This window comes from Telmatherina bonti, assembly GCF_933228915.1.
Source record: "Telmatherina bonti genome assembly, chromosome: 11".
NCBI classification, from domain to species: Eukaryota; Metazoa; Chordata; class Actinopteri; order Atheriniformes; family Telmatherinidae; genus Telmatherina; species Telmatherina bonti.
In genome coordinates, this window is record NC_136629.1 from 25,076,333 (window position 1) to 25,104,148 (window position 27,816).

Consider the following 27,816-nt stretch of genomic DNA (forward strand, 5'->3'; position numbering starts at 1 on the left):
TAACCATGCCTTATTAATGCCACAGAATAAATACCATGTCATTAGACATGCCTGTTTCCCTAATACTGATTTTCAAAAGAGAAGTCATGATCCTTACAAATCCTCCACATATGGCTGTGTTTTATGAGTTTCTGCATGGTGGTCAGAGTGAGGGACATCCTTGATCCTGGCAAAATGTTTCCATTCTATTGGGTTTTTCTATCTGCAGCTGCTTATTCACTTTTAGCAATAAGATTTTACCTTAATCTTGAATGGCTTTGCAAGAACGATTACTCACATTTCTGCATACACTGGCTTCAGGTGTATGGAATTAATGCCATTTATTTACAATTGCACATGATTAAGTTAAAGGTAAGATTTTGCAGAAATTACAGCTATCTGGATTTTTTATTCTTTGGGACTCCATCAGTTAAGTCAAGCATTATAATGAAGCTGAATTATTATGCTTTATAATTAGATAAGTTTGGAAAAAAATTTTGTAAAAACAGTGTGGTCAGTGGGATACAGTTCTCCCATGGCAATCTGAATATTGGCCAACAGTTTTAATTCCCAAAGCATGAATCTAAAATACCAAAAAAAAAAAAATAGCAATGCTCTGTGTTATGAGAAGAGACAGATCTGATGATCAGTTGAAAACCTTTACAACTGTTATGATCAAACTCCCAGATCTTTTTTTTTTTTTTTTTTTGTCTTGTCTAGCATTCAGGCAAGCAGAATGATGGTCTGTATGCTGTATCCTGCTGAGCAAATTTTCTTTGCCACGGGAAGCTTTATAGATATAATGATCCCCTTGACTTTCTGAATTTTTATTTTATTTCTATATTTATTTTGTATTATTATTTGAATTGTAGAGTTTGTACTGCTGGACCGGAGGGGACAGACGAAAGACAGAAAGAGAAAGAAGAAAAAACACCTCATAAGAAAAGTGAAAGAGATAAAGGGAGAGGAAAGGGGAAAAAAACCCACCCAGATCTAATGCAAGGAAAGCTTTGATTTTATATGACAAATACACTGTGTAGCACCTGTCATCTACATACTGTATATCACATCAGACACATGAAAGGACACAAAGGAAGAATGGTCTTTTGTTATTCCATTGCCATAATTGCAAGCAAAAAAACTGCAATAAAAAGGCAAGAAATACTTAAATGTTAAACATGTTTCAACCAACTTAAAGCACTGGTCAAAGGAATTGAATACACAGTTAAAGACATTTAGAATACATTGGCTATTGTTGCAAAATGAATGAGATGATGGAGGGTATTGGATGGATGTGCTGGTCTTCTATCACTCCCATATAACCTTTTGTTGCTCTTCACTGAACCCATGGCCCTGTTTGACCACACAAAAACACTATCAGCAGGGTTATAGCTGCACTTTAACCCTTATACTCTACCTGATATTATAAAAACCTATGTGTAAGTGCAAGATGCCCTTAAAACTTAGCAATTTATCCTTGAGAGGTTGACAGATAGCAACAAAACCATGCGATCTATAGCAACTTTAAAAGCCTGATGAATATTGGATATTTAAATGTAAAAGCACAGATGCAGGGTGGTTTAAAGCAAAAATCAAAGAAAAAGGCAGAGAAGATCAATTTGAATCACTGACGAAAGGTTAATATAGAGGTCAGTCAGATATCATTATGCAAAAAGCTTCAGGGTTTATTGGATGTGGTTATGATGTATAAAATCCCCAAAGGCCTTTTTCCTCAAGTGATATTTGTGTAAATGGAGAAACTCCACAGGCTACAATAAAGTTATACATGAAATGTGTATCCACACATAAGAAAAAGCAAAAAAAAAAAAAACCCAAAAAAACCAAAACAAGACATGTGTTGTACATGTTTAAATAAACATTAGTGGACTGGATTCGCCTACATTTATAGCATCAATTGAAATGACTATAATTGTTTCCCACTGTGGCTTGCACTGATGATCCCTCTGGATAACACAACCTGAAAGCAAGAATGATTTTTGTTGGAAAGAAAAATAAAATCATGATTATTTGTTCTACTATAATGTGATCCAGTGGTGCAATTTAAGCCCTACATATCTTCAGTGCTGGTGATTAGAGCAGCTCTGGTTTTCATCTATCCAAAGGTACAATTTTTCTTTGAAAAAAATTATTTATAACAATAATAATAATAATTATAATTTCAACACCTCCGAAATTTATCAGAAAAAAATGAATAATAGCTGGAGTTTTCCAACTAAAAGAGGAGTACATGATGAAATAAATCTTCTTCTTCTCAACCTGCTCGGTTATGATGGCATGCAACTAGAGCTGTGTACAAAGCCCAAAATTACACAATAGCCCATGTTAAAGTTTCTTCAAGGCTGATTCAATCTTAGAAATAAAATTTTGTAGGTATTGTTAGAGAATATTCAGTAAACATTAGTATAGTTTCAGCATGCAGCAGGATGCAAAAACACTTCCAGATTTAACGCTAAAAGCACTCGGAGAAAGCGGATCACCACTGAGCAGCTCATTTTCATCCAAACTGTGATTTCCTGCTATCCTATAGAAATTTCACATGCTTACCCTGTTACATTTATTAATATATCAATGATTAATCCACGGTGTCCTGCTATATTGTTGTGTTTGTAATTTGTTAATGGTGAAATTTAAAAAGATACTCTATTTTTTCTGTTCTGGATCATAGTATCCAGATTTAAGGTGGGATCCAGATCTAGCTTATATTTTGTATCTGTCAGGGACAGATACAAAACACCCAGTATCTTTTGGCCAAACACCCAGACCATTTTTTGTGGAGTCCTTACATGTATGAAAATGGCCATATCTCACAATAATAATAAAAAATCCTGGTTCCACTTGATGATCTTGATCGCTCACAAAATTAAATTGGATATAAGACCCATTCTCAGAAAAGAACACCAGTTCTGAGATGCTAAGTGACATAAAAATAGCTAAATAAAAGTAGTTTGCAAAGTTGCGCAGTTGCAAACAAACAAACAGACAAACATTGATAAAAAATTACCTCATTGGCAAAGCTAAAAAACTAAGATGAGTGAAAGAGTCAGTCTGGATGACATTATACTTAATCCTTTGAGGTCCTGGTCTACCATTTGGTGGAGGTAAATTTAGAGTGACTGATGAATTTCTTTAAAAAATTGTAGACATAAACCTGCTTGAGCCATCTCTACCAATTGGTTTGGGTATGTAAAACCCAAACCAAGTATTTGTTATAACTGTTTCAAATTTTAACCATTTTTACAATATTATTAACTTCTTTTCAACATCTTAACCATTTGATAAAAAAATATATTCTCTTGATTCTTCTACAAAACAAATGGAAAAACACGGAAACATTTTTTGCTGGCCTTTTGTTAGTGTGAAAGTTACAGCATTAAAAATGAATAACCATAACCATTGTAGGAAATAACCAATGATTTAGGCAACCAAATAGAAATTGGTAACATTTGTAATGATAATGCTGCAATCACAACAAAAACTCACCTAAACCAATATGAGCATACGAATATATATTTTTTTGCTAGCTTATAATACCTTACTATGATTGGTTTGTTTTTTTTTTGTTGTTGTTGTTTTTAATATTAAGGAAGAATAAAACAAAACAAACAAACAAAAAAACAATGTTTGAATGCTTGGCTTTAACCTGTAACAGACTATTACTGTCTATACTCAGCTAAACAAAGAAAAAGTTCTTTATCATGGCTTCCCTTGACCTAAAAGAAATCCACTAAGCTTCTATCTCCGCATGCTACACTTTGAGAGGACTTTGTCGATCAGCTAGCTTGCAATGCTTGATGCTGCACCTTGTCCAAATTTCATGGTCACTTTACTTGATGGGGGTTGTGCTATGATATACCTTACAGTCCTGACCTTTGACTCAAGGCTCTCTGGCACCACACAGAAATGGTGAATGAGTGATCCAAACATGATGTGGGATCACAGCAAGAGATTTGCTGTTGACACACACAAACCATCTTGACTCAACACTGTCACACAGGAGGCTTTGCTTTACGGTAATTTGGACAAGTGTGTTAAACAAGAAAAAAGAAAACACACCTTTTTACAATCACATTAAGACAATAAAAGGAACATTATATTTAATTACAGTTTGACTTGGAGAGGAAAGGAAAGCAAATGTAGTATAACAAATGACAGCTTTCATTTATTGTATTATGATAACAAAAGTTTTTTCTAGCACACATGGTGTACCTCTGCTTTCCATATACACACAAATATGTGCCAGACGTGTGCTAACTGATGCAGAGGTCATGCTTTTTCTTATAAAAACATGTGCCTAATTAGACCATTTGTCATACATGCAGAAAAAACACAAAAAGCACTCATCAAAATAAACCAGCATTTTAACAGAGTTAATGTATCTGACTTTCTTTTTGTATGAGAGAAGAACTGGTTTAGCGTTATCGGCATCTTAACACAAACAAGCAATGCAAACATGATTTTAAAAAATGTTATTTGATGCCATGATAAGAAAAAGTTGACATTTTTTTAGTTGATGAATGAGTGTTTACTCATGGCTGAACAAATAAAAAGATAGTACAAAGTAGTTATGACTGCTTTGTGGCGAACATGTTTTCCTTTCCTTGTATGCATGTCACTCCATGAGTCACTGCAGTTGTTTTTAGGAAGGAGCTTTTGACTGACAAGTTAATCAGAAATAATCAGATGTATAATGACTTGTTGCAAACACCTATTTTATTTCAGTGGGCGCCTTACTTGTTTTGTCTTTTGATGCCTGCCTGCTTGATGTAGATGTTTGAATTGTCTTGACAAAGATTAAGTACATGTAATGGAAAACAGAGTCCTTTAGGTGACAAAGGGCAGATTTCTCACAATGTGTAAATACCTGCAACGAACTGGCGACCTGTCCAGGGTGTACTCTGCTTCTTGGCCAGAGATGGCTGGGATGGGATCCAGCTTCCCCATGACCATTCATTTAAATGAATGAATGAATGAATGAATGAATCAATCAATCAATCAATTGACACCTTAGAAGTTTCATAAAAAGTAAATATAATGGGGCTTAAAAGGCGGTCACGCTTTTTAAGGAGTTTAATATTTTTTTCTTTTTGTATTTATTTGTTTGTTTGTTTTGTTTAAAATCATATTTTATTTATAATATTTATTTTTGTTCAATTTCTTAACTTGGTAGACATTGCACTTGTTCACTGTGACAAAAGCCAAGATTAGTCTGTTTGGCAGTCAAAAACTGCCAAAATAAAAGGCACTTTGTGGATGGGTGTAGCTTTAGCAAGTAAGGAACTTCAGCCAAACCTAAGAAATAGATCCATATAAAAAAAAAACATTTATAAGAGTGATTTGAACTTGGTAGCTGATACTCAACCAGTAGTCTGTAAAATGTAGATTACCAAAGTGCAATAGATTTACTAATACTTCAACCAAATAACAGTTCTGGATTAATTCTGGTAATACTGCCATGAAGACTCAAAGTTACACAAGTGTAGGGTATAAGTTCAGTACAGTAACATGAGAAAACCCTTTTTGGATTTAACCATAAACAATACCATAAAGAGCCAAGCACTGGGCCTCCTGGAACCCAGTTTTAAAAATTGTTCTTCCCTGAGCCGTGATCATAATTCTTGTTTCTTATTGCAGTGAAAGTAAAAGCTGTTTTTTGAGCCATTTGCCTTCATGGTCAGCCTATATTAAAGCCATGGGTTGCAGTTATATATAAGCCCTTACTACTTAAAAGGGGTGCTGACTGGTATGTGTTCTTGGGGGTATAAGGGTGACATGAAACCCACTTAATCCATCAGGATTGATTCATTAAACCCCTGACAGATTCAATTAAAAGAAAAAATAATGAGCTCTATTATAATAAACACAGCCAAAAAAAAAGCACTGCCTTGACAGTCAGCCACTTATATCTTGACATGTGGGCAAATACTTAAGGATGAGAAAACAAACTAGCTTACTCATCCTTTCTTGTTCTGGATTTCATCCTGAAATTCGTGCAGAAGGGCTCAGCGTGGTGATTGCGATTTCATGGATAAAAATGTAAAGCAAGCCACCTCAACAGGAAACAAATGCTGCTCTCGGAGCTTGTTAAGCGTTGAAAATATCTTCCTCAACCCGAACTGAAGTAGAATGTTAATAGGTTTCAAATTAACATTGTTTAGTTGTCCAAATACTTACAAGTCTTTCCACACAGCCTGAGCCAGCTGCGCAAATATGAACAATTTACCCATGGGGAGTATCGCTTTCATTTTATTCTTGAGCCCCATGGCAGACACGACAGACAAGCCAATGCAGTTAGAGTTCAAAACCTAAAAGTGAAATATGTAGAGGGAACGTATAATATTTCAGGATAGTAGGAACTGCCAAGCAGAGCCTTAACCATGGACATAGACCAGTCAAAGACACGCTTCCCAATCTCTTCCAGAAGTAGTGGTATAAGATTTGAGCATAATCTAAAGATCAAGTTATGGCAATGATGTTTTATTTCTTTGAGATTTTGAGTGGAAATTCATCTTTTTTCCCTGCATGCCTCGAGGACTGAAAGACAGAAGATTCTTTTCAGTCTATTTTTTTTCTATGATAATTTGAAAACCAATGCACCCGTAACTTAACATTTTGAAAAACCCATTTAATGCCTGTTGTTAGATAAGCATCTTTCTGAACAGTATAGCTTAACCACGTAAAGGTTAACAGGAGTAAACTAAAGATATTACACAATGCCAAGAATTAGGCTAAGCATTTAATTGCTGGCTGTTGGATAATATTTAGTTGTAATGGTGGATGATACTGAGTTAAAAGTTGTCATTTTATGTTTCTTAAAACTTTCATTGTACCCAAATCTGGTAAAAAAGTAATTAAACTCAAACTCAGCTCAACCCATGTTTCCCAGATTAAGGCCAAGCGGCAAAAGACTGATACACAGATTGTGCTCATAGCGTGCTTGATGTGGCTTTCCTGCTCCTCACTGTCATGTCTGTAAGGTCTGCAGACAAAACGGAGTGTCAAACTTGATGAACTTGTGAGTCAACAGTTAAAGTAGTCAAAGGGCTGATTTTTTTCAAGCCAACCAAAAATGCCTTTGGTACTGGCTCTCTGGTGTAGGCTTATTACTTAAAACATTTTTACAATGCTACACCCCTTCTAATGAGCCCGTAAAAAATGACCGGGGAGCAACAGCGGTGGCAAACCAAGTTTCCTTCACTGAGCTGATGAAGCACAACTGCTGTGTGAAAAGAGTCTGAGAGAGACAGCAAGACTGATGCATGGGTGAAAAGCAGCTTTTTGAAGGAACACACAGAAACTGTGCCATGCTGCCTCTGTTTGGTTGCTATAAACAACTAAAAGCAAACAAAATGAAGTGTTTTCTTTGTGCTATTATAGTACAAAGTCTGTGGGAAATCACTATTGCAAGGAACAGATCAATCTTTTCAACAATGTAAATTCAGCTTGTTTTAACTCCCTTTTAAAAAGAGCAGAAAAGAAAAACCTTTACAGTCACTATACTTGTTAATATGTAACAGAATGAAGGCAGTCTCTACTCCCTCTTAGTCTGGCCTTTCCCTTCTGGTTATCAGATTTTATTAGATTCAAGACAATGTGTTAGAGAACTGATGCTCCCCAGAAGGCCCCTGCGGGTTCCAAGCTCAATGCTGATAGGCAGCAGGCTGCCAGTGTAAGGTTGCTTAGCGTTTGTCTGTGTATAGCTGGGAATGGAGATGAATTTTATCAAAACTGCAGTGTCACACATAGCTGCCAAATAATCTCACCTGATAACAGGAAATTTAAACCAAGCAGAGGGAATCAAAGAGATTGCAAAGATCAATAAAATATGCAAAGGAAGTGATGCATCAAAAAACAAGACAACCACAGAGGGCTTTTATCTGGGTGCTAGATTCTAGCCCCCAATTTGTGAAGGCATTTATGATGTGAGTACAGACTTGCAACTGAAACCCGTGTAACCAGTGAAGTAAACCAAATGATGTCCTCATGTTTTTTACCCCTAGCGGCTTGCTGAAATGATTTAACAAGGGTCTGGAAGGCAGAGAATTTATTTGTGTGTATTTACTTAACAGGGTTTCTAGGTAAAATCTTGACATTTAACTAGACCACACTATTAAATCATGGTAAAAATTTAAAAGAAATCCCTAGAGTTAAGTCTCTGTAGGTCCACATCTCATTCTTTCTGCCCAAGTGTGAATGTAATCTGGCCATCTCTGCAGCTTTAACGTGATAATTAGCACTTAATGAGCACAGAGCTACGTTTAGCTTGTGTGGCAATTATGGTTTTCTATAAGAACCTGGGGAGAAGGGAATGCAAACGTTTTCCTTGCTGATTGATCTCTATACTTTTAATTTCCATGTCCTCTTTAATGCGATTCAAGTCTAAGCCACTGAAACTGAATAGCTGCCACACCAGTTGACAGAAAGACTTACAGTTCCAGCCAGCTCACATTTCAGCAGCCAGACATCAGAACAGTGGATTATCGAAGCTTCTTAGCTACTATACACCTTCTGAATGGTCTTGATTCCCACAAGCAAACATTTATAAAGCAAAGAAGTGAAAGACGTGGATGAAAAGAAGAAAAAAAGAGAACCTTATTTCAAATTCTCCTCCAGAAAATCTTTTCACTGCACATACAGCCCTCAACCACAAAGCAGCTTTTGTGTGGAGCGAGTGGGGTTAACTGAGCTCTGTTAGAGTGCAGAGACAAGGCTGCTGGGAACCTCCACACCTTCTAGCATGCACTTATACAAATACATTTGCAATGAATATACAGACAATAGAAATGATAATGTGTTCCATGTTTTTTTGTCTTTTTCCATTGAAAACATGCTTAGAGAAATAACTTCACAATGAAGTTTATTGTATCAATAGACTAAAACAGCAGGAAATAGTGGAAAATTGCTTAAAATTTCAAACTTAACCTCAAACCCAAATAATTTTAAAAGACTTTGGTTTTTGTATTTTTAATACTAATGTTCTAGTCTTGACAGAAAATACAAGATGCAAACAGACTCACGCAGAAACAAATGCGCTTTGCTATATTCTCCCCCTTTTAAACTAAAAAGTTTTCTTTTCTGGATAAATCAAAGCAACTTTATTAGGTTTAGAAAATGAAAATTCCTGAATAAGGCTAAGAAAAAAATTTGGTTGGTTATTAAATACAGAACTCATATGACCTGAATGTTCCTTGGAATCACTATCATGTGATGGAAGACATGACAGGCTTCTTTTGACTGAGAAATGTACATATGATACTTATGATACTTGTTTGCGGGAATGCAACATGGCTACATAATTCTCAGGAGAACAGATTGAAGTCACAAGCAAATAAACCATTTTTTAATGTAATTTTGCACCTTTTTATTTTCCTTGTTTTACTGTCAGTCTGCAGCAGTTTATTTCCTTTTTCATCCAGGAGTGGCCTCATGGTGGAATCTTTAGAAGTTGTGCATCTAATCCTGTGCTGTAACAGAAACAAATGAACTCCCAATGAAAGTTTATCATCTTCTGTTTCACTTCATCACTGTATTTGACAACACCTGTGCACATGAGCTGACCACTGACTCCTTGGTGCAGGTGTGTGACATACTTGCAGTCATGACCTTTAAAGCATAAAACACAGATCAGACTTGCTCCAGTGTTCAGGCCACATGTGGAGAAAGCTGAAAAGAGCTCTTTCAGTGCTCAATGAGTCCACTTCAAAGACCACCCATAATTGGACTAAATATGTACCACTTTGGAGGCAGGCTATTTAGAATACTATTTTAAAAACGTCTTTCTGAAAATTAAGCAACAATAACATAAATCCCACATTTGTGCTGCTTGTATGCAGACCATATTTTGGTTTCCCAGTCAAATGAAATGATCTGTTTGAAAATTAAACAAATTTCTACAAAAATAATAAAAAACCACCCTATTGTTTTGTTTCCATGCTGGAACCATATTTAGTCTAAAAGAGTAATACATTAATCATAATTGGTTTGACAAATTTATTTCAGTTTGGTCTTGTAAATTAATTCAATTTAATTGCAGTCATCCACTTACTGTATATAAATTTTAATCTGTTAAAAAAGTTGAGCTACAGGCATTAGACATTGCAACCAAGATTATTATTCCACGACTGAGAGGTGAGTAAAGACACACAAAGATAAAGATTTCAGGAACTGTAAATCCTTCTGTTTTTCCTCATAGATTAAGATGCCAGCCAGCTTTATCGCATGACAGGTCAATGGTGCACCTGTGAAGATCACTTTATTCCAGTACATATATTTTAAACCAGTAAAAGGCATGAATTTTAGAGTGGAAACTACAATCAGATCAGAAGTTGTATTTGACTTATGGTAACGCGCAGAAGATGAGTTTAGATTCATTGTCTAACCTCCCTGAATGTCAGCTCTCTCTGTTCTGCACCGCCATGCCGTGGTGAGTTAATGAGGAACAGAGCATGGTTACAGTCACTAATCAAAGCCAGCCCTGGAAACAGGCTGGCTGCTCATTTTTCACCCTCACCTCTTGTTACTTTGTCTTTGCTCCAAATCATCTGGAGTCCTCCTTTCCTCTGTTTTTACCCGCTGTTGACTTTGCTTCCTGTTTTTCCTCTTTTCTGTCTTTTCATTTGTCACTCTCTCTGCTCCGCATGCTAGTGCACATGGGTATGTTGCTGTTAGTGGGCCTACAGAAAGGGTCTATGATTGCATAGGTAATTACAAAAAACAAAGAAACTGAGGCAAATGTCTTCAGGCCCATGAACCACCATGTCAACACACATTACACAGGCAGTTAAGTACTGTATATAATTTCACAACTATGTCTTCATCCTACAAACACATGAAACTCATTTTTAATCTCTTGATATAAACCCATACTTGTGACTTTTTCCTATACATGTTATTGTATTTCCAAACACATGCAAGTGAGCTTATATGCATGATCCTTATGTTCATTTATGCCCTTGTGACACATCGCCATCCATTTCCCAGCTTGGGAATTACTTCAAAGGTGCCATGCAGGATGAATAGCATGTAACTATATCTCATATTTGTCCTTGTGAAAGAGGACAAGATACTCTGTCTTAACTCCTCTGACAGAGCTGTTTCCTCTTTCTGATTAATAGATCTTTGATTGCAGCTAAACCTCTATGACCAACCTCACATGGCTGCATGGCTGCTTACCATTATAGCCTGCTAAGTTAGAGAAAGAACATATAAAAGAGACAGTTATGTTTAAATGCTCCATCATTCTGATTGACAGCTGTAGCCACTCTATTTAAACTCTCTTTAAGTGTTTTATGTAGTGACCTGGCAATGGATAGCAGTAAAGAGGCAGCAGCTGTGATGTCACGGCTGATGACGACTGAGAATAGAAGGACCGTGGGGGGTTGTCCCAAAACAGAGGTGGCAAGGGGGCAGGCTTTGGCTAAATTGAGGGAAAGTACTTCTTTTAAAAAAGTGATTTCACGATAACTAATTTGTCTAGGAAGGAAACATGAGATATCCAGTGCATTCAGTAAATTCATCCAGTAGTGGCTGGAGGCTATATTGATTGCTCCATGTGTAATTATTTCAAATCTGGACTATCTGCAGGTCATACTGGTGAACAGCCTGAGCTATGTTTTCCATTTTTAGCATACATCATTTTATCTTGATTTTCTCATAATCCTTATAAATTTCAAGTATAAGTTCCAAATTCGAAGTACAGCACATCTCTCTGGATACCAGAGAAACTTTAGATTATACTGTCAAACTGAAATAAAAATGCTTCTTAATTTAACCACCTGGGTAATTTTTATAATCCATTCTGTTCTTGTGTTGTCATTAATACTTTGTTCCCGCAATTCATGCTTTTTTGGTTTACTTTTCCATGCAGAACTGTGATAATGAAACATTGTTCCAATTGCAATAACTTACAAATACCAAAAAAAAAAAAAAAAAAAAAAAAGACACTGATTTTTATTAAGCAGAATAATTGAAAGCAAATATATTTTGGATACTGAAAGCATAAATTTCTAATCTTTTTTTTTCTTTCTTTCTTGGAAACAACCACCTCTGCTATCTACTTCATTTAGTAAATGAGGGAGCACATGTCCAAGTGACTTTCATGTTGATGTTATATGAGATTCACCTGTTTCAGCATCTCTCACAAGACTGACCTTAAGGACATGGCCACACACCAGTTTAATGACAGTAACAGAGCACTGAAAAATGCTACTTCCCGTATGAGACACTGAATGAATAATATGCTAAGAGAAAGACCTCACGTGGCTTTATCATTTTATTACACAAATGTATCGGGTTTAATAACTCACCAACAGCATCGAATGTTTGTGGATGCAATGACTAACACATGAGCAAAGGAGACTAAATGAAAAGGAAGCTAAATGTGGAAAGGGATTATGTGTCAATCAGTTTTTCGAAGATTAAAAATGCGGCTGTGGCTAAGGCATTGTTTGTGTTGTGGTTTTCAGTTTCAGTGGCAAAATAAACTGAAGGAGCTTTTGACTGTGAGAAAAAGTGTGTTTGAGTATGTGTAGCTGTCTCTGTATTTATTGTGTGTTGTTGTACAGTTATAACAGAATTAAAACTGTGCAGACAATGTTTCTGTATATGCTACTTTCTTGGTTTGCTGATTGCAACCTTTGCAGAATTGAGAAACTGCAATAAAAAGAAACAAAACCACATGAATGTGTTGATTAACAGACATGATTAAACACAGGACATTTTTGCCAAAACCTATAAATTGCAATCTTCTCTTCTACGTGATGTGCGAGTGAGTTTCATATAATTTTGAACCACTGAAGTACTTAGAAAAAAACTCACCAAAAACTGAAGCTTCTGTGAAGGTTATGTTTGAGCAGTTTCTCGGCTCTCCCCGGCAGCATCACTGAGGCAGCTGAAGCCGTTTTGTTCCCGTGGCCAGACAACACCAGGTGTCAAACTCAATGGATTCACCATCAACCAGTCCCACACCAGCTGTGTTGCATGTGGTTCTGTCGGGCATAAACTCACAGCTGAAACCATAAAAACTATAATAAGTAACTTTTGCTTTTAATCTGACTTTACGGTTTATAGTAAGCCTTTTGTATTTCATTGTGTTTACTGTATCTGAAGGATTATCAGAATGCAAACCGTCTGCTATTGTTATTTCTATAGTATTGCATGAAGTCGTTGTATCCTAAGTGTGTTGGAAAAAACCTAAAATGCGGGTTTCTAAGTGATGACAGCATTTTGACAAAGGAGGGATTTTGCTTGGTTCAGAAACCCTTTTGATGGATGATGTATAAAATAAAAGCTAACAATGTTATAAGTGATTGAAAGCATGATAACAGAAAATCTAAAATCCTAAAGGCAACTAAGAAAAGCAGTGGAAAAAGAAAAACTTTGGAAAATTCTTCCAATTCATTGTTTTCAGCTATGATGTTTTTTTTGTTTTGTATTTTAAAGTTCTTAAAATTGACCACTGATTACAAAGCTATTGACCAGGGTACTGTTTCTCCTTTGATTCAACAAAGATGGATAAAGACTTTGTTGACAGGTCATTGAGGTGGTCCTTATGGTGGTATGGAGGCACAGGGCTCACGACTCTGTGGAGGATGTAGAGGAAACCAGACAATAGGCTGAGCCAGCAGGCCCTTAGCCACACAGAGCTACAATGAAGCAGTGGCTGATCCCCTACTGGGGCCAGTAGCCTGTATGTTCTCAAACCAAAGTTTGAGCTATGGAAACTGGCAACTCCTCCATAATACGTTCAGCCATCCATACTCCAGCACCCCCCGGGATACGGTCTCTTTTAAAGGGGAAAAGCACTTATAGAATGTTTAACAAGCTATTGGCATGGGAAAGATTAGTTTTTTTCTGCTTCATCACCAACAGTATGCAGTTTTGTTTATCGACACTGCCAAGAGCTTAAATAATTTACATGGAAAAGCCTTTTAAAAAGAAACAAGTTCTGTATAATTATCGTTATGAATCGAGCATCTTTTCTGTACAGGTTTGGAATTTGAGTAGTATAACCAACCTGGATGAATGATGCGAGGAATAAATTGTATACAGGAATGTAAGAATGATTACAATATTAATTTCCATTCAGTGTTGAATTATTTTTCTCAAGATCTTGTATTAATGATGGGGGAGTCCAACCACTCTGCAATGCCTTCATCAGAACATCCCAAAGATTCTCCATGGGGTTTGTGTCTGGAGTCTGTGGTGGCCAGTCTGTGTGAAAACGATGTCTCATCCTCTCCAAAACACTCTTTTACAATTTGGGCCTGATGATTCCTGCCATTGTCATCTTAGAATATGCCCATCCCAGCAGGGAAGAACAAATTGATGGATGGACTGTCAGCTGCGGTCATTCTTTTGGTACTTATTGTTGCAATAGGCATGATGGGTGCATCATTTTATGTGCCTCTCTTAGTAAATTCATGCTCCCATCACTCTGCAACAGGGCAAATCTGGACTTGTCAAACTATGTGGCTTTATTTCACTGTTTCAGTGTATGACCTCTATGCTCCTTTGCAAAATAGTTTTTTTTTTGCCACTTAGCCTCACTAATCAGTGGTTTTATTATTACTATACAGCTGTTCAGCCCCAATACCTTGACTTGCACATTTTCTCAATTAGTATACCCCTGAGTTTTACTATTGTTTTACACAGATTTGGTTTCACCAAACATTTAAATGATTGCTGATCACAGTCATTGATAATTTCTCTGACCACATTTCCTACTGGAAGATGATGGTTATCCACTATCCTTCCAGTTTTTAATTATGTGCTGGACAGTTCTTAAACCAGTATTACTAGTTTCTGCAGTTACATTAAAATCTGCTTTATCTGCACCACAATGATATGTGTCTTTCAGTGTAGTTGTTTAAGAAATAAGAGGCCATTCAGTACATTAGTTAGGGTTAAATAACTTGTTGCCAGATGATAGATTACTGCCCACATAGCAATTATCCATCAGGAAGCTTGTACCTGTTTACTTAGTTAAATCCAGGTAGAAACTTATTTCATTTTGGCCAGGCAGTGCAATATCTCTGCTAGAAGTGAATACTTCTTTGTAAATCTCAACATGTGGTAGTTATGTTATCCTAAACTCATTTAACATTCTGAGTATTTACTTTTAAGTGTGGCATCTCTCCTGTCATGTCACCAGCGAAAAGTTTTTTTTAAACTGTCCTCATGAAAGTGTTCTCCTTCTCCAATGGGTTTACGCTTGAGGCGATGATTAGTTTGTAGGTACTATATCTTATTTTAACCACTCTTTGCTGTTTCCTCATTACTGTTCAAGTTCAAGATAACAATAATGCCATTTTAAATATGCTGTCTTCCAGATGTTGAGTTTCCAGATGATGTCTTCCTAATATTAGTGCATAGCTGCCTGGTATAGGCCAAATAAAATGTGGTGTTGCGCTGCTTGCAAAGGATAGACAAACTTGTCGAAGTGCCGAAGGACAAACAATAATGAATCGAAAACAGAAATTTCAACAACCATAATGAAAAAGACAAGAAATTATGACAAGTCGTATCTTACCCTGCCAGTATGATGATGGGTAATGAAGAAAGAACACAATGTGCCGTGTGTGTTAAAATGTTAGCATCTGACAATATGAACCCAAACAAGTTACAGTAATGCCACTTGGGGACTTCTCATCCTGAACACAAAGAAAAGCTTGTTGTTTACTTCCTAAATATACTACTCAGCTGTCATAAACAGCAGAATCATTTTACCAAAGCAATATCCTTCAAGTCAACTATTTATTTTCCGCATATAATGTAGTTTGCAGAATTTCCCACTCTATAAAGTCTTATATAGAGGAATAAATACTTCCCTCCACCACTGATATAGTTTTAACTGAAGAAGCAGCCAATAAACTACAGATAACAGATACTATGTCGCAACATATTTCTTCATACATTTCATTGAAAGTGTGGAGGTTGTGTCTTTTCACAAGTCATAAATACAATCTATGAGTGCTGAGTTTTGTATGCACCATCCTAAAATGACATGCTGTCCAAATGCATTACAAGCTAATTTCCACAATAATCAAAGCAGTCTGTCAAGAATGAATTGTGAATGGACTGGACACAATATAGCACCACAAAGTGTTCCAGACATAAAGTTCAACAGCACCACAGTTACAATTCATTTCAAAGGTTTTATTTGTCATTTCTATATGCCAGCACATCTTGCTACAACATGTCAAATTAGTATAAACATCACTGCCTGTTGCTTAAAACATGCAAGATGGGCTCTTTGGCTCAGATGATAAAAACACAACAACAAAATCAGCTTTTTATCAGGTTTATTTTTGTTATTAAATTCCTTCATGAGTGCCACAGGAATTAACGGCTCAACTTAACCTAATTTATTTATTTCTTTGGTTCAGGATCAAAAAGCACACAAGTGATGATAAGTCATTAAAGCTTAGCATTAAGCTATACAACACAATAAGAAAAAACATCTGGACTTATCTTACAGCTAAAGATCACTACAGTCTGCTCAGTTTAATGGCAACATTAATGTCTTTATTTGTGTGTATCTTTTCATGTCCACAGACATTCTTATCAGTGATTTTTCTTCCTAATGTGAATAAGTAAAACTCAGTGCAGCAAGTTGTCATTTGTCAACATCATCTGTCATTTCATAATTAAGCAGTGAGAACAAGATGAATGATGGTTTCTAATCTACTCACTGTCAAGGGGGGATTGAGTCATGTTGTGTCCAGCTGGGTCAAGTAACTTTACTTTAATAATTTATTTTCATTTTTGCATTTTCTTGCTTGAATAGAGACTAATTTGAAAGACTCCTCTTTTCCATGTTTCCATCACTTCTGAACAACAACAATCACAGCCATGTCAAGTGCAAACTATAAGACTTTTTTTTCTGGTAGGTAGATAATGGTACATCTTGCACCAAATCTGCAAGGCTTAGTTTTTATCTGCATGATTAATTTAAATACTCTTCTTTCCTCTGAAGGAGGAACACATATGTAAAATGGTGAGGGCCAATAATCAGTGTCTGTATATTTTTTTAACCCCTAACTTGGCACTGCACCTTGACAAGCTTAACAAAGTTAGGCTTTGACAAATTAATACCAAATCAGAGTTGGCAGCAAGAATAAAAACATAGTTAAGCTGGTCTTTTGAGGTCATTACTCCTCTTTTACATTATTCTATTCTATTCTATTTGCTTTTATCCAAAGTGACTTACATATACACTCATAGCCCGATAGGCACACATTGGGGGACAACATAGGGTTCAGTGTCTTGCCCAAGGACACTTCGGCACATAGTATGGGGAAGCTTGGAATCAATCTCCCAACTTTCCAGTTGGGAGACAACTGCTCTTCCTCCTGAGCTACAGCCGCACTAACTTTTTCTCTGTCATCTCCATTGTCTTCCTCTATTTACTTTTGCATTAAATATATTATTGAATGGAAATAGTGAAAAAATTAAAACATCAAAACCAATTAGCTGTTCAAACATTATAAATATCCCCAATATGCCCTGTACACCTGCCAGCCTTCCTGAACTTCAGAGAAAAACCTGTTGTGTGATTTACTTTTGGAGTTAAAAGAGCTCTTTGAGAATACTCTGCCTCACGCAGAGAGAGGCAGATGGACCCTTAAGTGCAACGTCCCAAAACAGAAAGACTTACAGGTGGAGTACAGAGCATTAAACCACAGCTGAAAGACAAAATGATGGACACTGGCCAGATGTGAATAATGTACAACAGGTAGTCTGTATGTTATGAATTTGTGCAGTTTGCTCAAATCAACCAAGACTCAAAGGACTCATGTTGCAATGTCACTTAAACACCCCAATATGTAATCTTTCTTTCAGTTTCATTTTTATAGAACTCACCCTAAATGATTGTTTTCTTAAAATAAGCCCTTGTGTTGAGAAAAGAACTGTTTTTTATCAAGACACAAACCGCAAACTTTTTAATGCAAGTGAGAGCAGAACAATTGAGCAACAAGATGTGCTGCCAAATCTGCTTATGTAACACTGCAACAGTTCATTCACTCCATTTAAGGAAAGTAAATCTCTTTGATTGTGACAGTACTTGAATGTGCAAGTTCTTTCTCATGACAAGAAACAGGTTGGCCCTATTTACAGCTTTAACGTCCCCATGCGTAACTGTGTTTGTGTTCAAGAAAATTAAAAATCCTATTTGTTAATGTTCTGACACAAGTTCCACTACATACATTTACTTTTTGTCCAAACTCGCAAGTCTCTGATTAGGAATACTAGATAAGTGAAGAGAAAGCAGATTGTGGGTGCGTGAGCAGGTTGATGAGCTTTTGTGATAACCTAAAAACCTCTGATGTTAAATTTCATTCCAAGCTGAGAGAACCTTACTCAAATACTTTACTTTCTTACCATTTCACTGTGTGCTTGTTTTATCATTCTCTTTTCAAGACATGCACAGGTTTGGTAACAGCCTTTGTGGGCTGTGAGAGAAGTCAATATGTCCTTTCAGTTGTCAACTGAAACCATGTCTGTGTCTGCTCCCGTCTGTTTCCATGGCTTCATTTAATACTGTTTAAGTTCTGAAACAGAGACAGTTTGCTCAAATGCTCAATTAACCCACAAAGATTAATAAAGTTGTTGTACAAAGCCCTCTGTCACTGTTGTATTTTCACCCCTAAGTACATGTTACAGTTATTGTCCACTAAAGTAAAACAAAGTAGAATTTATTCTTTAAAGATAAGGCAAATCAAAAGCATTAAATACACCTATTCTCTTTGAACTACTCTTCTATTCCTCACACACAAGTGTCATTTCAGTGTGTAGTCTGCTTTCACATAGTTGTGTGAGAGGCAATGGCTCTATTAACAAAAAGAAGGCAGAATAGAAAATACAAAACTAATAACTCATCCACATTTTTCATGTTGCTCTGAGATTCAGACAGAAATGTAGCACACGTATCAGCCATCAGCTGTGTAAATACTTTTTAAATAAAATCTCTAGAATGAGGGGGTTTTAGATTATATTTACATTTTGGAGCTGCTTTTGTTTCAGCTTAGTAAACATTTGATCAAAAAAAAAAAAATATATATATATATATATATATTTTTTTTTTTTAATGTATATGCCAGCACCTAAAAACTGCACATCTTACATGATTTTTCAAACATCAACAGCAAAATTTCACAATTACTTGGATCATAGTCATACACACACACTGAGTGTTCAGAAACATGAAAGCCAAACATCTGCAGTCAGACACACATCTGTACTCAGTTAAATACTTGAGTAATTAATCCCTTTAAACAGTAAAAATGTGCATGTGCACACTCAAAACACATTGGAAATTCTTAGCAGGCTTGTGGAAAAGCATAGTTTAAGAAATCAACTAAATCAGGCTCGTGTGTTAGTTTCAAACTAACTGAACAATTTAAACTAATGAATCCTCCCTAGTTACAAATCAAGTGTTTTGTTCATTTGGAGCAGAAAAACATTAACTCAACTAAAATAAAAATAAAAATTTAAAAAAAACTACCCAGAATTGCCTCATGTTTCTCTTCTTAACAGAAAAAACATAAAGGAAAATCTGTGAGCTGCTTTCCTGTTGGTTAAATGTTTCTCAGCATGAGCAAAAACCCCGAGATCATCTGTGACTTTTAGACTAAATCGTGTTCATTTAAAAAAAAATAAAAAAAGAGAATGCTTTTCCATGGGGTGTTTGAAGTCGTGGTCATGTTATCAGGTTATCCGGAAACACTGATAGATTCTTACAAAATAAAAACGAGAAAATAATTGTCAACAGATTAACAGATTCACTAATACAAAAAAAAAGATATATGTATACAAAAAAAAAACGTACAATGTTTGTTTCATGTGATTGTTGTCCGTTATTTTGACAAATGTGCCTTTGTGGCTTTTACACTGATAAGCGGAAGTGTTCTCCTCAACCCGGAGGCTTGACGCTGGTGAGTAATTTAACTCGCTGCCAGAGTCCAGTCTGTCACAGCGCGCCTGGACTTCAGACTTAGCAGATTTGCAAAGATTTGAACGCAAAATGGATGTGAAACTCGCATTTGTGGCTGCACTTGTGATGGTGATATATGCACCTTCTTTACAAGGTAAGGGATTATTTTCTGGTTTGCTGGTGTTACGTTCTGTTTAGACTTTCTACTTTTTTTTTTTCCAGCTGGAGATGTAAAAGTGACGCGATAAGGACCCGCTATAACCCTCTTATCTGTTATTTGTCACTGTGTGAAATTTTTTTTTTTTTTCTTTTTTAATTTAGAGCGTATTTATATAATTTGTTTTATACATACATACATACATACATACATACATACATATATATATATATATATATATATATATATATATATATATATATATATATATATATATATATATATATATATATATAATATTTATCCCCATTTTTATTACTGACACCTTTAGCCTATTGATTTTAATGAAAATTGAATCATGATTTTACTGAATAGACTTAAATGGCTCTTTCCTCCCCATTTTCCTGGGCTTACCAAAATATCGGTAGGCCTAAACTAAATACTTTAAAAAATATTATTGTAGTTGAAGACACAAACGTGTATTTCATGCAGGCTATGCATGTGTGAGCTTGTGCGGGAGATGAGAAAAAGAGTTTTCTCTCATGCGGTAACCATCATCAGGCTGCATGTGGCCTTTGCTGTAGAATAAATTCTCTGTTAGGTCAGTGGTAAACTTTTATCCTGCCTTTTGTTTTCTTTAAATGCGCATAAGCGAGGTATTATAAGACTTGAGGTTTGGCGTCATCCAACTGGTGGCTGTTTGACCCTTTATCATGTTAATAGCAAACCTTAAGATCAGGTGTAAAAAATGATTTGCATTGGGGATTAATCTCTAGAGGCACGCCACACCATCTGTTTTGTGACCCATAGTGTGCCAGGTTGGCTGCAAAAGTGCCCCAAAAAACAAACAAACTAACAATAAACAATTAAAACAAAAGAAACTAAAAACAAACACACATCAAACAAACAAACAAACAAACAAAAAAAAAATGAAATGCATTTTGTCGAAAGTTAATCACCAAATTGATTAAAAAAAGGTCTGTCATTTTTCAAGCAGTTGCCTGCTTATAGGCTGCATATATAGCCTATTTGTAAAAAAAAAAAAAAAAAAAAAAAAAAAAAAAAGTTTCAGAAAAAGGAAAAGGTGAAAAATTGGCACTGTTTAATTTTCCATTTTCATCAATTGTCGGTGTGCAAACCAAAGTCACAACGGAAAGCTTTGTAAAACGACCATTATCAGGTTTACAAGGACCACATAGTACAGAGTTATGTATGCCTGAAAAAGTTCAGTGTTTATAACTGTACAATTACTGATATCACCTTGATTCATGAGGGAAAAAAAGAATGAGGCCTGGTGTTTTTTCTGTTTGTAGAGATCTGCATGCATGCTTCATCTTGTTGATCTGTCAAAGAGGATATTGTAAATTATTTTACTTATTTGATGGATTAAGCAAACAAAGATGAAACATTTATTAAATTCATAACGGTTAAATAGGTGTTTCTCTTATTCCTCTGAAAACATGTGATCTCCATTTTGAGATGGGATAATTGATTTAACTGAACAAGATTTACTGTTGTAAGCATGCCTAGCTTTGAATGTAATGCAGACTTCTCTTCCTTGCTTCAGCAGCCAAGCCCATCAGTCTCGTCGAGCGATGCTACTGTCGTTCAACCATGAATAACATCCCACGAAACATAATCCAAGAGCTCAGGATCATCCAAACGCCTAACTGTCCATTCCAAGTGATGTGAGTGTTGTTTAGATATATATATATATATATTATATGTATTGTGTGTGTGTGTGTGTGTGTGTGTGTGTGTGTGTGTGTGTGTGTGTGTGTGTGTGTGTGTGGTAACAGTTGGAGACATGTTTTCTCTGTCCTAAAAACTCAAACAGGTTTACTACCCGTTACACATTTCTCACCATCAATCTCTGGGAGGTGACAGGCAAGAGAAAAGAACTGCACATGCATATGTACACACACGCCCCTCTGTCACTTGCTTGCACATACACAGAAACCAAGACTTTTTTACAACTTGCCAAACTAACGCATCCACAGGAAGTGGTCCATTTGAGTATTACTGAAAAAAAGGAAGGGAAGGGGGGCTCTTGGGGCATTTGCATGATGCTTTTTTGTTTAAACTGGGAGCAGTAATCTTGGGTTTTGTCTTATTTTTCTTTTTCATATTATGTGTGCAACATTTAGTTCTGATTCATTTCATAATAATAATTTGTATGAGCAAATGTAGTGATAATGATGTGCAGCAGAGCACGCATGATAAGGGTTGATTAGGGGAGAACAGCATCAACATGTGTCTGTTAGGAGTAGCATATAAAAGTGGCAGATTTTCAGATCTCAAAAGCACAAAAAAAGCTTTTATTCTCTCCCATTCAGACAAGTTTTGACCTATTCTTTAAATAACTCCAGTTTGTAATGTTTGAAAAGTGGATTATAGTTCCACATTAAAATATTTAACCTAAGGGTCAATATCTTCAAGAACTGTTGTAAAAGATTGATTGGTCACTTAAAAACTACTTTGATAAGTTCCTTTGAATGTGCCAAACTAACAACACTGGGTTGATTTAGTCTATTTGATGTGTCAGGACAACTAGTGACAATAATTTTGCATAATTGCTTCCTTTATCTTTAGCTTATGTTTATATTGATTTTTTTCTTATTTTCAATCAGTGCCAAGCTGAAGTCAAACAAAGAAGTGTGTGTGAACCCAGAGAGCCGGTGGGTGAGGCTTTTCGTGAGGAACGTTATCAACAAGTAAGTTCTGACAATACATATTTGCTTCTCTTGACTGTTGTTAGCCCTAAATCTACAGATTTTCTGAAGTGCAGGAAAATCTACTCTGTGGAAGTTTAAAGAATGGGACGCATCAATGCAAAAGAACAAATGCACCTTTGGACATTCAGCAACAACTGTCTGTGGGAGAGACAATTCTCAATTGCCCAATTCATGCTGGAGCCAAAACTCTAAACATGCGGCTACATGACCAAGTGGGAGTAGAGATTAATTCCACTTGAACACTAAAACTCTGGATTTGATGTCAGATGATGCACCAAATTTAAATCTGGATATAATGTGATCTTACTAAACTATTGCTGTGGGTAAAAATCTTAGTTTATCCATAGCTGTTCATGCAAAAGCTGTCTGCATGTACACTTTGATATAATAAAAAGTAGAGATTTTTATGCTGAATTAAAAAAAAAAGATGGAGCTTAGTAGCAACTTGGTAGTTTCATCTTGTGTTTTGTAATTTGATTGCACATTAATGCAACAACTTGACCTTTTATGTGTTTAATCAGTCTAAGACCAATAACTCTAAAAGGGATTTTTAAGGGCTGTAACAAACATGACACTGTTGTAGCAGCAGATAAAAATTAAGACATAAAAATCAAGGTTTAAATTTAGGAAATGGAAAAACAAAACCCCCAAAACAACCAAAACCCAATCCTAAATCAGTACAATACATGCAGTATTCGCACTCTGATCCACCCAGTCAGTGAATGTTGGTCCTGCGGTGTTGCTGCAGTCAGACTGTCTGTCTCAAGGATGATTGTGGAGCCCTTGACCTGCTGAGGTGTGAACAGACTTCTGCATAACAAAACAGCCCATGCAGAGAGAAGTTGATGCTCATTTACAACGAGTCTAGACCTAATGTGTTTCCAATTACACTCACGGTCAACGAGGAGACAAAACTTATTTACAATGTGTAGAAATCCACACAGTTGTAGCTTATGCTCTATGCTCCCATTTATTCAAGCAAACAAAACTGATTTCATTTTATAGCAGTTTAAATGTGACAGATTATTATTCCAACATCAATAAATAAACAGCCCACCCATGTTCATGTGTTTATGTCGTTACATACAGTTTATACGGAGGTATGCGCACATCACACTGAAAATTGATATGATCAAATGCATTGTTTAGCATGCAATTCATCAAATCTGAATGTAGCATTTTGATTAAAACTGAGAAATAAAAATTTTAATGAGGTATTTCAATTCTTGATTATAAGCTAACATTTGTTTGGCCCCGTAAATGTGAAGCAGATGGTTTTATTTGAAAGTCTGGAACAAGGTGTTTTTGAATTTTTACTTGAACAAATGCTCATTAATTTTCTAAAAATGGTGTTAAGTAGTTCAAAGTTAAGATATTCAGGTTTGTTCAACTTGAATTTTGCCAATGTTATAATTAGTTATTCTGACTGTGTTGTCTCTTTATCTAATAAGACTTTTATAAAACCAATTTCCTTTTTTTTTTTCTTAGGAGGAAAATACAAAAAGCGCAATTAAAAAGCCTGCAGAGGTCCAACTAAGCCATCATAAGGAACATGGGCCATCATTACAGATATGTGACCCAGAATCATCTGGTATGTTATACAGCACTTATCCCAGCTGTTCTGCTGCAACATTTTAGATGGGAAATGAACCTATAATGCTTCACCATGACCACCAGCCCACCTGCTCTGCCAGCACCCTAACCTTGATCACTCCTATCAGTTAATACAAATTTTATTACAGCAAAGTGCCATGTTATCTGTGAGTGTGCATTTCTCTATCTGCTTTGTATATGCTTTTTTGTTAATGGACTTTTACAAAAAATAGATTTTATTTTGGAGGTAGAATCATTCCTCTGCCTCTTCTGTCATTTAAAAAAGCAGAAAATCTAAAGTCAAATAGTCCAAACAGAGGTGAACTGTGTGCCCACAACAAGCAGGAGACAACAATCTTTTCTAAATAGCAGAATCTGGTCTGCTGAGCCTGGAAATGATATCTAAGCCTAAACAAGTGATCTGCTTATCCTCAATCTTCAAATCATACAAAATAATGAACAATGAGCAGTTTTATTTTCCAAATAACAAGTAGATTCAAGTTAATTGGGACTGAAGAATTTCAGCGGGTGCCAGCTACCCCAGACTGAACATAAGCCGAACACAACATCCTAATAAAAATAGCAATTACAATGTTTTGGGGATGGAAATTAGGATGCCAAAAAAGCCTGAGCATTTCCTGAGCTGAGCTGTGGCTGTGATTACACGACCCCATCTTGATCATATGTGCTTTTTGATTCATTGCAAAAAGCACAACATCTGGTTCCCAAAAAGTTTTAATTGTGCAGCCAATAAGTCCAAATTTACTGGAATCATTCTTCAGTGCACAAAAAGGGGAGAATAAATAGCAACGCTCACCAGAAACAGCTGGTGGTCTTTGAATTGGTTACACTTTTAGTTATGCCCATTTCTTTTTCTTTTTTTCTTCTTTTTGTTTTTTTTGTTAAAAATTGTGTTCATGAGTTTTTATAGCAGTCTCCATATCAGTAGTTAACATTATAGATCTCTTACCTCCAAAGAAAGTACCATAGTTCCAAAACTGACTAATAGATGTAGAGAGATGACTACCAACAACTTTTCATACAGATAGTAAAGCACTTTAAATCTGATGTGTTCATGTGTTAACTACAAGTAAGTCATTAACGCTAGTGTAATTTGTGCCTTTTCTTTTCTTTTTTTGTGTTTATCTTTTGTTGTTCATGTAATTCTTTCATTTTGATAGCTGAATGTGTAGCTTCACGTAACTGTTCAAATCTGGGAGATCCATACATATATTCATATATATCTTCCCGATGTATGAAATATTAATGTGATACAAATGTTTTTATTTTTGTACTCTTTTGCATATATTAAATCCAAACATTTATATGAAGGAGCTATGCTTTTACAACTGAGCCTAAAAATCCAACATTTTATTGTGAAACTTGTATACAGCTGTTGAGTAAAAGAAAAAAATGGAAATCTTTCAAATCTACTGCTTTTAAGTGTGTTTTCCTGTACATATTATGAACCTATTTTATCATACATAATAACACTTGTATTCACCAATACACACGTACATGCTTGTTGTTTAAGTAACCCTGTATATTGAGTGTAAAGCATGCCTTGCCAGCTGCTGTAATCTTACTGTACCAGTGGGTCAGAGGGTAAATGTAAGCCTTTCATGTGAAAACATGTGTTTGGCTTTACTCACAAGGGCAAATTAAAGCCAAGGACAATAATCCTGCCTTATTTAACTATTAACTCAACAAGCAGCCATTAGGCAAGCATTAGAGCTAAAAGGGATGAACTTTTAACTCCCCTCTGAGGGCACTATGTGAAGCGAAGCCCCGTGGTAACATGTGCTGTGCTGATTAAAACATCATGGAGAGATAAAGGGCAATCAATTTAGCAACTTATTATCTTTGAAATCAAGTTTAAGCCACGCCCAGTAGGACAGTAGCTGTGGTGTAACAGTCAAGTATGGAAAATAATCAGATGTAATCACTGCTTTAAGTGACTGTGGTAACTGGTTTTACTACAGGATTCTGCAGGTAGAAACAATAATGTGAAGATTAGGCAGCTTTTACATATACGAGGCATTCTGTTTTACATTTGTATGCTACAAGTAGACAATTTATATACATTTGTTCACTGACTACTTCCATTAAATATTTTAAGAAAAAAATGTGAAATGTCCGTTTCTTTTTATCACTAGTATCTTGGTTTAACTCTCTTGGTTTATCATAGCTGCACAAGAACATACACAAAAGCAAAATATTGTCTTATGAAAAGCAGTTCTTTGAAAAAGTTCATAATAATTCATTGTTTTCTTAGGACTGACTCCAACACCCACCAGTTAAACTATGCAGGTGCTGTAACTGGTGCCATGAAGCCTGGGGTATTGTTTAAAAAAAAGAAAAGACAGACGAAAATGGTTTAACATATTTTATGTGCACATTACATATGCTTGCAAATGGAAAATGCAAAAGGGGTGGAAACAAAAAAGAAATTCACATAAAGCTTGTAAAGTTATCTCATTCATATAAAATGTGTTGTGTCTGTGAAACACAACTGTTAAAACAAACATTTAAGCAGTTTTATCAAGCAAGGTTCTCATTAAACAAGTGGCAATAGAAAGTAAATGAGATGTGTGAAAGTACTTATGCATCAGCACATCAAGTTTACTGAAGTGGATCAGAACAACGTGATTATGTGAATAACTGACAGATAAACATTGCTGATCCCCTTTAGTGCCATGTTGGTACTTGAGCTCAGCTGGGCAGCGAGCCTGAATAAACATGCTACAGATCTGCACACCCATTGTGGCTCACATATTTATCACCAAACATGAGACAAGCTCGTATTGCAGAAATAAACAGATGTGACTTGTCCCTAAAAAAGCAACCATTCAAATGTAGAAATCAGTTTGAGAGTGAACAAAGGACTGTGTTTTATCAGCTTGTAAAATACCTCTTTGAACACATATTTGGGTGCAGAATCTGCAGGGAGAGGATAAGATTAAAACTCTTGAAGTTTAGTTGCAGTTCAAGCCTAATGTGTGCAATCTGGTTGCCTGCAAATAAACATCATGGAAAAGGACAAGAAAAGAAATTCACTAGCAAAATCAGTCTTAAAACTGCTGGCTATCATCTCACAACAACCAAGGGCAGTTTTAGATTTTTAAAATATTTTAACTTAGACAATCTCAGAAAATAAGAATAGGTTGAGAGTACAAAGAGTGTTACCTTCAAAAGTGGATCATCATTGTTACTCATGCACTGTATAACTTATAAAGACCAACATTGTACTTCTGGGACTGTCCTGTATCCTCATTTAACAATAATGGTCTTTGTAAGGTACAAATAATAACCCACTGTTGAGGGTAAAACAGCAGTATCTGAGTGTATCACCCCAGTGACAATCCTTTATACCCCTAAAAGTACAATTTTAGTACTTTATT

The 27,816-nt window shown here is 35.8% G+C and overlaps 1 protein-coding gene across 2 annotated transcripts; it reads left to right on the plus strand.

Moving 5' to 3' along the window:
* Positions 1-19,973: 19,973 nt before the first annotated feature.
* cxcl12a (chemokine (C-X-C motif) ligand 12a (stromal cell-derived factor 1)) lies at positions 19,974-26,473 on the plus strand. 2 transcript variants are annotated; one of them, XM_079249107.1, is made up of 4 exons: positions 19,974-20,084; positions 21,658-21,775; positions 22,718-22,801; positions 24,311-26,473. In XM_079249107.1, exons 1-4 carry the CDS (start codon positions 20,021-20,023, stop codon positions 24,357-24,359), a joined length of 315 nt encoding a protein of 104 aa, XP_079105233.1. In that variant the 5' UTR covers positions 19,974-20,020; the 3' UTR covers positions 24,360-26,473. The 2 variants fall into 2 exon arrangements, with proteins under 2 accessions (XP_079105233.1, XP_079105232.1); XM_079249106.1 differs by having other exon boundaries at positions 19,989-20,084; positions 21,655-21,775.
* The last annotated feature ends 1,343 nt before the right edge of the window (positions 26,474-27,816 follow it).